The following is a 12,614-nucleotide window of genomic DNA, read 5'->3' as shown; positions in this document are numbered from 1 at the left end:
ACTGAGCTGTCCCTTCCCCCCTCATGTTAAGTCTTCAGAATCTAGCCAGTTCCCAAATGACTGGTAAATTGAGTGATCTCCAAAGACTATATAGAACAATTGAGGAGGAGGAGGAAAATAAGATTAAGAAAGATGCAATAAAAAAAATCTAAATTTGTGTTTCCAAGTAAACATGTAGCCCTCAAACTCTTTGTTACAGTAAAAAACCCAAAGGAAACAAAAAAAAACCCTCAGCTGCTGTATAACTATATTTTTGATTTGACAGCTACAATTATAATCATTCAGGCATCTATTTCCCACAAATTCTCCACAGCCATAACCTTTAGTGATTAATTATAAAGTTCCAGGAGCAATAGTACATAGACTAATTTCCTAAAACAATAAAAGACAGGATTTCTCATTTGGAGCTAAATGAAACACGAACAGGTTGTTATTCATGCTGAAATCTAGATGCAGAGTCATGTTGCGGCCATTACAGAAGCTATTAAACGCAACCTTGAATCAAAAAAACTGTAGGTCTGTCTCCTAAAATAAAATGTTTTTCCTCCCGTAAGATGCTTTTGACTTCTTTTTTCCACTTTGTTAGTAAAAAAAACTTTCAGAATCCAATTTTCTTTCTCATTCTGCATCACCATTTTTTTTTTAGTGGTCATTTAAACCCAAACAATCTAGGTGAAAACAAACTTTTGAAAAAGCTTCCCATGCACATAGAATTATTAGGAGGTGATTTCATAGTTTCACAATACCCATAAATGAATCAAAGTTATAAAGTGTGTACTAACTCCTGATCTAAATGCCAACCTTTTTTCAACTGTTAAGCCCCTACTCTGATCATTTAAGGCAGTTTAGAGTTTCCATGCATAAATGGGTGAAAGTTTGGTGAGTAGTCTGTTGCTTTATACAGTAAAATCAGTAGTTGCTGATCTGGTGCCCTCTAGGAAAGTTCTCTATTCCTGCACATATTTCTCTTGACTTGAGATAGACACTTATTTTCTGTACAACCTGTCCTTTAACAGTAATCATTCAGAGAGTGAAAGATCAGCTAGGCTTTATACAAATAAGAATATTACAGAGATTAAGAAAAATAAAAATTGTCATTTTTATTGTATTTGTTTTGTTTTAACAATGGATATTTTATTTTTCATCATGGAACAACTTTAGGGCCCAATCCTGCAAATATGCACTTGAGCAACTTTACCCAGTAAGACTAGAGATATAAATAAAATGTTTGCACTTTTAATTTTCTCTGTCATTTGATGGGATTTTATGCAACCACAGTGGTATTACTGAATTTGCAATAAATTCAAGGACAAGAAAAGCAATCCTTTCACCATATGTACCTAAGCCCCAATCTCCAGCAAAAGTCAATGGAAATCTTTCCAATTATTTCAATGAGTGCTGAATCAGTTCCAGAATGCAGAGAATCTCACATGATACAAAGACTCTCTAATTCATACATACTGTATCCTCAGCATACTTTGGGAATATTTACATGATGGTCACCCAGAAAACCTGACCATTAGGTAACCAAAATAATGTTAACTCTGTACTTGAAATATTCCCTAGTGTTCCCATCATACGTATATCAAATATTGCAAATGCACGACTGGTAGCTCTGCCTATTATTAAGGTTGCCTGACACTTTCCATTGTAAGGTCCTGTTTTCAATTGCTTATAGCTTTGCCAAACTAACTGCTCAGGCTGAAATTTCACATACCAGGTGACTATCTCAGGTTGAACTTTCTTTGGAAAATTTCAGTCAAAACAGTTGAGCCATTTTGAGCAAGAAACGCATGAGCTTGTTGCCACTGCCATGAAATCTGCCACAAATTGGCCAAGTTATAAGCCTTTGAAAAATCAGAGTTTGCACATGCTCAGCAGAGACTTGCTGGAGTTTAACAGCTAAAATCTCTGAAGATTACATCCTCACTGAGCATGCTCAAGCCTCTCACACCTCCTAGTGCTGACCAGATTGTGCATGCATCATCCCCACAGGACAACTTAGTATGCACCATCCTTTCACAGCTCTTATGTGTAACAGAACAGCATATGTACCATTCCTACAGAGTCACTGAGCATGCTCCAGCCAGGGCTACAGGGGAGAAGCCAGACTTTCCCTACCATAGCTGCCTCCGGCTATGGTGTGGCTGACTGTTGGAACTGAGGGCACGAAGTCTGACACTCCTGATAGCACCCAGGCAGTTTGGAGGAGGAAGTTGCCCAATTCAAATGCAGAGGGGAAAACAGCCAGATCTTAATGTTGTGGTGGAGAGCCAGGAGAGTGGATTGGGACAAGGAGCTTGGGGTGGCAGAGACTAGGACTGGAGGCTGGCAGGGGATGGACACTTGGAGTAGCTGGGCACGGGGACTAGGGATGGAAACAGTGAGCCAGTGGGTAGGGAGGACACTGAGATAGGATGAGGAGCTGGGGCAGAGTGGGACTGGCAGGACAAGGAGGAATCAGTGGGGCAGGGGAGAAGACAGATCTGACACGGAGCCAGGTGGTGGTGGGGAACTGGTACTGGTGTGGCAAAGAAACTGGGACAAAGATCTAGGGGAGGAAAGGATATGGACACTGGATGATAAAACTGGGGAGAGAGACTGGGACTTGGGGCCTGTGGGGATGGATAACGTGACGGGGATGGCGGCTGAGGGAGACAGATCAGGGAATGAGACTGAGTAGGCAATGAAGCTGGGAGTGGGAGTGGGTGGAAGAGTTGAGGGAGGATAAAACTTCCTGGGAAAGGAGACTGGAATCAGAAGCCTGAGGCCTGGAGACTGGGACTAGGTAGGTAAGGTGAATAGTAGTGGGACAAGGAGCCAGTGGTGGCAAAGAGACAGGACGGAGGCTGAGACAGGTTGAAGAGGATGGGGTAGAAGTGGTCAAGTTTGGGAAGAATGGGCAGAGTCGGTACCCACTAAAGAACACTTTCCTCCACAGCCTGAAATGGAACCTGAGATACTGGAGTATGACAGTTCCTCTACTGCCAGCAAATAAAACCAATTGGAACAAAGAACATGAGAACGGCTGTACTGGGTCAGACCAAAGGTCCATCTAGCCCAGTATCCTGTCTGCCGACAGTGGCCAATGCCAGGTGCCCCAGAGGGAGTGAACCTAACAGGTAATGATCAAGTGATCTCTCTCCTGCCAGCCATCTCCACCCTCTGACAAACAGAGGATAGGGACACCATTCCTTACCCATCCTGGCTAATAGCCATTAATGGACTTAACCTCCATGAATTTATCCAGTTCTCTTTTAAACCCTGTTATAGTCCTAGCCTTCACAACCTCCTCAGGCAAGGAGTTCCACAAGTTGCCTGTGCACTGTGTGAAGAAGAACTTCCTTTTATTTGTTGTAAACCTGCTGCCCATTAATTTCATTTGGTGGCCCCTAGTTCTTGTATTATGGGAATAAGTAAATAACTTTTCCTTTTCTACTTTCTCCACATCACTCATGATTTTATATACCTCTATCATATCCCCCCTTAGTCTCTTCTTTTCCAAGCTGAAAAGTCCTAGCCTCTTTAATCTCTCCTCATATGGGACCCATTCCAATCCCCTAATCATTTTACTTGTCCTTCTCTGAACCTTTTCTACTGCCAGTATATCTTTTTTGAGATGAGGAGACCACATCTGTACGCAGTATTCAAGATGTGGGCGTACCATCGATTTATATAAGGACAATAAGATATTCTCTGTCTTAGTCTCTATCCCCTTTTTAATGATTCCTAACATCCTGTTTGCTTTTTTGACCACCTCTGCACACTGCGTGGACATCTTCAGAAAACTATCCACGATGACTCCAAGATCTTTTTTTTGATTCGTTGTAGCTAAATTAGCCCCCATCATATTGTATGTATAGTTGGGGTTATTTTTTCCAATGTGCATTACTTTACATTTATCCACATTAAATTTCATGTGCCATTTTGTTGCCCAACCACTTAGTTTTGTGAGATCTTTTTGAAGTTCTTCACAGTCTGCTTTGGTCCTAACTATCTTGAGCAGTTTAGTATCATCTGCAAACTTTGCCACCTCACTTTTTACCCTTTTCTCCAGATCATTTATGAATAAGTTGAATAGGATTGGTCCTAGGACAGACCCTTGGGGAACACCACTAATTACCCCTCGCCATTCTGAGAATTTATCCTTTATTCCTACCCTTTGTTCCCTGTCTTTTAACCAGTTCTCAATCCATGAAAGGAACTTCCCTCTTATCCCATGACAACTTAATTTACGTAAGAGTCTTTGGTGAGAGACGCTGTCAAAGGCTTTCTGGAAATCTAAGTACACTATGTCCACTGGATCCCCCTTGTCCACATGTTTGTTGACCCCTTCAAAGAACTCTAATAGATTAGTAAGACACGATTTCCCTTTACAGAAACCATGTTGACTTTTGCCCAACAATTTATGTTCTTCTAGGTGTCTGACAATTTTATTCTTTACTATTGTTTCAACTAATTTGCCGGAAATTACTGTTTTTTGTTTTTGTTTTTTTTACAAAACTAGGAAATTACACACACAAAACTCTACATTAAAAAGACATTAAGGTCGCAAAGTCAAGCACTCAAAAGTTAAGAAATATCAGAATTAAAGTTGCCTGTACAATCTTAATTCAGCCCTCTTGGGTGCATGCAATATGATACAGTGTTTAATTATATAATCACACACTACATTTTCTATCCTACTCTGGCAATGAATCAAGGATGTGTAGTGAAGAAGGCTGTTATTCGTAGTACCCCTGCCTCATTTGTTGCAGCAGTTTAAAAGTGTATATTGAATAAGGGAGGAGACTACAAGAAGAAAAAGGATGGTCTCATAATTAAGATAGTTGAATGTCATCCTGAAGAATTCAATTCTATCTGTGCCTCTGCCACAGAGTTCCTGTGTGATACTAGCCAAGACACTTAAACCAACCTTTTCACATGTGGTCACTAATTGTGATCCCCATTTTTTTGGGTGCCCCACTTAGACCCTTCAGTCTGATCTTCAGAAGGGCTGAGCACTCTCAGCTGCAACTGAAGTCAATGAGAGGTGTGCTTGGAATAGATGAAGATCTATATAATGCTAACAACTCAAAAAATCAGGGCTCAGCTAAAATAGTGGATACTTTGGGCCTTAATCTCTATGTGCCTCACCTCCCTGTCTGTAAAATGGGGAAAATACCCACTCATCTCACAGGGTCTTGTGAAAATAAATTCATTAATATTTTGTGAAGCACTCAGACACTATAGTGATGAGCACATAAAAAAACCTCATGAAGAAATGAATAATTCTGTCTTCAGAGCAGGATTTGAACAGTGTGCAGTTAAGAAGGCCTGGGGCCACACATTAAACAAAGAGAAAGCAAAATATAGAATTGCTGCTAATTACAGTGAGCACCATCAATTCTGTGCACTGAATGAGGCAGGGAGTCTTAACTCTGGCATTTCCTAGCTTCTTAGTGCTTGATTTTGCAACCTGAATAATGTTCTTTTAACATAGTTTCTAGTGTGTAATTTAAAGTAAAATTAGACTATTTTTATAAGGCGACCACTGTAATTATACTAATCCTTAAAACTAGCCATGGGGTTTTTCTATGGGAAAATTTCTGCTCAGCCATTAGGGCTGAGAAGAAATATTTGTTATTTATCAGTTATGTTTTCAATCATACCTTTTACAATATATACTCATGAAAACTAACAAATGCAACTAGGTTTGAAATTTGCGGAGACTGTATCTGAAGGACACAAATTTAAATGATTATTCAGTATGCACTAATTGATATGGGTTCGAAAATGTGAACAAGAAGTAAATATTCTGCATACTGCATTTTTCTGGGAGGAATAGGGGGAGTTAAATGCATGACTTGAAAGCCCAATTTCTTCAATACAGATGAGCACACACAATTCAGTTAGCAAAAGGTAATGCCACTTTTGGAGAAACTCTGCTTTGTGAATAATTTGTCATGAGTTCAAAGTTATTCCTTTAGAAAATGAGCCTAAGACATCCCAGCTGCTGCCTTATTTGTCTAATAAATTAACATTTTGATGGTACAACACATATACACTAAATGCCATTCAAGCAACAAACGCTGTTAGAATGCATCTTCTTTTGATACATGTGTGATTTCCACTGATGTCGAGGAGAGTTCTGAGTACAGACAGAGGGAATAATATACAGTACCATTTACATCAGTGATGAAAATAAAAACTGCATTATATTTTAAAGTGAAAAAATAATATATGGGAAGGGGAGAGCTCTTGTTGAAAATAATAGGCCTGAAGAAACATGGCTTTCTGACAGCAGACATTCTAATCTGGCCTGTAGTATCTCCACTACTTCCCTGAGTCAGAAATGGATTCATCTTATTCTAGGTTGCTTGCAGTGTCCTGGGAATACTTCCTTTGAATGCTTCCTCTATATTCCTGACAAGGGTTCTAGAATAACCAAAGACATACTTTCTTCAAAGAATCCATCTCAGGTTTTATCTTCAGCCCAGTGCTTGTTGAGTCAGAACTTCGGGAGTTTAGTTCAGTGCTGTGTGAATATTTATACAGGGCAGACATGCTCAATAACACTCATAACTTAACTACCTCACTAGTGAGTTTCAGTGTATTCATTTAAGAATATCTTCAGTTATCTATGATATAACATGCACCTCCTATGTCTCTAATTCATAGCTCTGGGCTGTAAATAGGAAGGCTAGTGTGCTGGAAGGCAGAACTGCAGAGTTTAAGGTAGTAATTTACCACTCCCTCCTTCCCTCTCTCTGATGAATTGTGACTCATCCTGAATTCCAGAAATCGGATTGCTTTGAAAACCTTCCATAATTTACAGGAAAACTCTACACTCAATATTTTTTGGCAACAGAGAAAGCTTTTGTTACTATAAAAAGTATTTAGAGAGGCATTTAGAATGTTTGTGATTTTTGCATAAGCTGTAACAATCTTAAGCAATATTTCTGAAAAATTAGTGTAAATTACTGTTATGAACAACATTGGGGAAGTGTGTGAGGTGATTGATTCTGGGGGTGTATAACTAACTACAATAGCACCAGCATGACAATACCAAAGAGCCTCTCATTTTTGCTTTCCATGCCCAAACCATAGGAGGCAGAGCCCTCTTGGGGATTATACAGGAGACAATATTTACCTGCATTAGAATTGAGCTCTTCATTCTCTGATTCTGTTCCATTTTGGCTTCCACTTCCATGGAGGCTGTTCATTGCCATAAGCTTCATCTTCTGTAACTTCATTGCCTCAGCCATGGCAGCTGCTGTTAAACCTAGCAAATGTAAATAAATAACTAAATAAATAAAAATGGAGCATTCCTTTCTACAATATGAACAAAACACATTAATGCAGTTCACATCTCTTTGCCAATTACTATACTGTTATTTTGAACATCAACTGAAACTGACTTACTTGGGATATTCCTGGATCCGATTTTATTTTTAAATATTATTTCCTGTTGCTTTGATCACAATCTGCTAATAGAACTGCAAGAAATTCCTGAATATATATAGGTCCTTAATTTCAAAAGCAGGTGGCCAATTAACACCACCACACACACACACAAAAGGCATGAAGAACACAATTTTGGTATTTTTCCAGTCAGCAATATGGGTATCTGATGCAAACAAAATTTTTGCTGTCCCACTGGAAATGAAACAATGCCATTAAGAGTTCAGGTAACTATAAACTTGACCTCCAAGAAGCCCAGGAAAGATGTTACAGTGTTTATCAGCTAAATCAGTGGTTCTCAAACTATTGTACTGGTGACCCCGTCACATAGCAAGCTTCTGAGTGTGACCCCCCCCTTATAAATTAAAAACACTTGTTTATATATTTAACACCATTATAAATGCTGGAGGCAAAGCGGGGTTTGGGGTGGAGGTTGACAGCTCGCGACCCCCCATGTAATAACCTCGTGACCCCCTGAGGAGTCCCGACTCCCAGTTTGAGAACCCCTGAGCTAAATAGACCCATAAAAATATACAGCATGAATCAGGTAGGAATGGGAGATTTTCAAATGGCTCAGAAGCCACTTTCTCTGCCATATAATCTGAAAGAAAGGGAAATGAGGGGAGGGAGATGGGAGTAGGTCCTGGGCATTGCTTATCATCACTGGTACTGTTTGTAGAGAAGAATGAACCTTAGAAGTTTTGGCATTTTGGCTTAGCTCAGCATCCAGAAAGTCAGATGCTCTTTAGACCATGTCCAAATTACCCGAAATCCTAATGTCTGCAAAGTTGAGCTGGAAATATTTTATCTGAAGCAGTTTCTCCCCCTAGCAGGAATATGAAGAAAGAGAAAACTATCAATCCAAAGAACTCTACAAATATCATTTATAGTTCTTCTTGTTTGTTTAGAGGTTTTTTAGAATCCTAGGCTAAATGGGCTTTTCTGGCTCCCTCTCAATAGAATATTGTATAACTTGTCCTGTGTCATTTGCTGTGACTCTACACAGTCCCACTGTACACAGTGGGCTGGGATGCTTTATATCAGACATTATTCACAAGTTGTTACAATTGTTCCACAAAATCACTGAATTACTTTAAACACACGCACAAAAAAGCGGGGGGGAGGGGAGATGTTGCAGTGCTGTAGTTAGTTAGAAAATTAGAAACTTTAGGAAGAGGTTTTATTTTCATACTTTCATAAGAGTGAAAAGCCTGCAGGGTGCAAGAAAACTTTTTAAAAACACCATAATAGAGGCTCAAATTAAATCTATATCCCAAATTTTTAAAAAAATAGTAAGAGGACCAAAGGAAAAAAAATAGTACGAGGACAAAAAATGCCAATGTTGTTTAGCTGTGGCTAAACAACAGTGTAAAAGAGGCAGTTAGATGCAAAAAGGCACTCTTTAAAAATTGGAAGTCTAATCCTTCTGAGGAAAATAGAAAGGAGCATAAACTCTGGTAAGTCAAGTGTAAAAGCATAGGCCAAAAGAAAGGCCAAAAAAGAATTTGAAGAGCAACTAGCAAAAGTCTTAAAAACTAATAGCAAAAATTTTTAAGTACATCAGAAGCAGGAAGCCCACCATACAATCAGTGGGGCCATGAATGATCAAGGTGCTAAAGGAGCACTCAAGGAAGACAAGACCACAGTGGAGAAGCTAAATGAATTCTCTGCACTGGTCTTCACTGCAGAGGATGTGAAGGAGATTCCCATACCTGAGTCATTCTTTTAGGTGACTGATCTCCCAGGTTGAGGTGTCAGTAGGTCACCAGGACCAGATGGTATTCACCCAAGAGTTCTGAAGGAACTCAAATATGAAATTGCAGAACTACTAGTTGTGGTATGTAACCTGTTACTTAAATCAGTTTCTATATCAGATGATTGGAGGATAGTTAATGTGAAGCCAAATTTTTAAAAAAGGTAAATCCTACTGAATCCATTGCCAGGAGATGTTGTGAAGGCCAAAATTATAACTGGCTTTAAAAAAGAATTACATAAGTTCATGAAAGATAAGTCCATCAATGGCTATTAGCTAAAATGGTCAGGGGTGCAATCCCATGCTCTGGATGACCCTAAGTCTCTGACTGTCAGATGCTGGGAGTGAACGATAGGGGATGGATCACTTGATAATTGCCCTGTTCTGTTCATTTCCTTTGAAGCCTCTGGCACTGGCCATTATTGGGAGACAGGATTAGACTAGATTTTCCATTGGTCTGATCCAGCATCACCATTCTTATGTTTTATTTTATGTTCTAATGCTGTATCATGAGCTGGGAAAACATGACCCTAAAAAGAATGAAATGTTCTGTTGTTTCTGGAAATTATACTTTATTGAGACATTAGGCACTGACTTCACTGCACTAATATATATCACAGACTTTACTGTCATATCTCCATAAACCAAAAGTAAAGATGACTTTATTTTAAAAGTTCTTGTATATGAACTTGATACCTAACTAGGTGTTGTGCTTTTCAGACTAGTTCCTTATATAGGCTTCACAAGAGTTCTTACTATTGTAGTTTGGCTTACGTAAGGAAACACCCAATAAAATTAAACTGAATTCTTTGTTCCTGATTTTCTTTTCAAATAATTTTACACTGATATGGCTCAACTGACTTCAGTGAAGTTACTCCTGATTTACATAAGGTATGGGTTCAGAATGAAGCCAGTTATCTAAGCAAACTCATAAACCACTCTCCTCCATAGTTAGTTGTTTCTCTCCTTGCCTAAGAGCCTTCCAGTGTTCCCAGGTATGGACTGCATTTACTCACTTCTCTATTCTAAAATCTACTGAACATCACCCGTACTAGCTAGGCATCTGTTTCATAATCCTGTCACCTACATGTGAAAACACCAACAGTATTTTAATAGGGAGCTCTTTTAATACTCTTTTAATACAAATAAGAATATTTATATATTATTCATTTCAGAAAACAGCATCAGAAACTTTATTTCAATATTTTAATACAATTCCCAACCCGATACACATTAGACCACTACTCAAGCTATAGCATGCAATCTCACTTTAAATGCAAAACAGTTAAACACACTTTTTTTGGTTATACTTTTGCAAATGCTGATTGTTAATCACTCAAATATAAGTCAGAGGGTCATAATACTACCACTTTTGTTGCTACAGATCCTCAGACCAATATTACTGGTACAATCCCAAAACCACCCCCAACAGACACTGGAGAAATTCAATGTCATTTCTTTCAGGCATTTTTCAGCTCCCTAACTAGGCATTTATGCCATGAGGATAAAAGCCAAAAACAACAATATGGCAGAAATCAATGTTGTGACATCTGCCATATAAGTGTCACTCTAAGCAAGGAGGTTGGGCATCTGGGAGTTTCAGTGTTCAAACTGTAAAGGATAAAAAACAATTAGCCCTAGTGCAAAAAGACTCTGCCTTAAAAAGCTTGGGTAGCCTGGCTAACAGTTAAAGGGTTGAAGCAAGCACATCCCACACCATTTTGAAGTTAAAGAGTATCACTGAGGTCCTTAGGCTCCCACTTGGTCATCCCCCACTCTATATCATTTATTGTCTGCACTGCAGTAGTGCCTAGGAGCTTCAGTCATGGACCAGGACACCATTATGCTAGGTGCTGTACAAACAATGTATTTAGTTCTGTAGCATTCCTGAGTTAAAAAGTCGGGAGCAATACGCAAGGCATAGGCAGCACAAATTGCTGGTTCTAAGCAAGTGACATAGATTGAAATGATGGAAAACCCAGTGTACAACAAATAACCCATTTGCACAGGCTTCAACTAGGAACATTGCAGAGCTGATCTATGAATCGATGTTCCCATTTAATGTGGTTCCAGCTAACTATTCATAAAATTCATAGCTGCAGCTGATTCAACTCTCACTAGCTGTGGCAAAAAGGGCTCTTCTCCATCTGACTTGCCCACCATTCAGGGTGAATTTAGGAGGCATTTTCCTTGCTATTGGTTGTTTTGTTAGAGGCAGAGGAACCCTATTTAGTACAGCCAGATCTGAGTGCCTCACTTTAAAATAAATACATATATGGAAAACATCCCAGATTATGCATCTGCCCCTCTGATTTATAACTCAGAAGACAAGGCTCACTAGAAAGCCATAGTCATAGAAACCTGTACATTTCAAAGTGATTTACAAAGGAGGTCAGTATCACTGTCCCCATTTTGCAGATGGGGAAACTAAGGCACAGAGCAGCAACATGACTTGCCCAATGTCACCCAATAGGCCAGTGGCAGAGCTGGAAAGAACGCAAAAGAAGACATACTGAACCAAAGTTCAGTTACACCCTTGCAATGCCACTGACATAGATGAGGGCTCAAGTGCAAATGAAGGCAGATTTGCCTCCACATATATAACACATATCCAGTCAATGAAAACTAGATTCAGACAGTTAACAGGACAGAGGACTAAGTCAGTTCCTACAGAGAGAGTTCCAAGGTGATAGAATGTATCTAAGTAATCCTGTGCTCTAAGTAAAGCTATTTTTTCACTTTCCTAATTAGTTATACTGTGCCCATCTCTTCATATTAGTCTGAAAGCTTTTCTGTCAAAACTGTGAACAAGGAAATTAACTAAAGGGGGGCTATGAGTAATCAAATCTTAAGGTTTGCAATTAATTAAACGAAATGGTGAGTCAGTGCACTGCAGTATGGTCTTATATTAAAACAAAACATTTAATTAAATTAACAGTCAACACATTGCAATTAATAATATTCAAAAGAAAAAAAATGAAAGGCAGTTTAGCCCTGCCATATTATTTCAGTCTAACAGTCAAGCGCTGTGTATCAGCTTGTTTGTTATTTGCGTTCAAAGCTGCTATGGGTCAAGTGTGATGTGCTAAAACAGGAATAATGAAACATCTGGTGGTATGAAATGTTAATATGAGATACCATATTGCAAACAGTAAAAACAGTTCTGAAACATCTTATAAAGTATGCTTTTGAAGATTGGGGGTGACGGGCTTGACTCATTTTTTTCCATAAGTAATAAAACAATGCTTACACAGTGCTTTACATTTTCAAAGTGCTCTCCAAACATTTACTAATTCATTTTCACATTAAATAATATAAAGTGGAGGCCTCCATGTTGTTAAAACATACAACCCCTACTTAAAGACCACAGGTGATAAAAAAGCTGCTACTGCTTAGCATGAGGCTTAAACAAAACCCT

At 38.9% G+C, this 12,614-nt stretch overlaps 1 protein-coding gene across 2 annotated transcripts in view; it reads right to left on the bottom strand.

The window, feature by feature from the left end:
- Positions 1-12,614, bottom strand: part of DACH2 (dachshund family transcription factor 2) — a 486,020-nt gene that overhangs the window by 137,339 nt on the left and 336,067 nt on the right. For both annotated transcript variants that reach the window (XM_024195110.2, XM_024195111.2), the window contains one exon: positions 7,133-7,264. In XM_024195110.2, the coding sequence (XP_024050878.2) occupies positions 7,133-7,264 (132 nt within the window). The remainder of the gene's footprint in view (positions 1-7,132; positions 7,265-12,614) is intronic.

Source organism: Terrapene carolina, unplaced genomic scaffold (assembly GCF_002925995.2).
Source record: "Terrapene carolina triunguis isolate 2854851 unplaced genomic scaffold, T_m_triunguis-2.0 Scaffold131, whole genome shotgun sequence".
Lineage (NCBI taxonomy): Eukaryota > Metazoa > Chordata > Testudines > Emydidae > Terrapene > Terrapene triunguis.
This window is presented reverse-complemented; position numbering and strand designations above follow the sequence as displayed.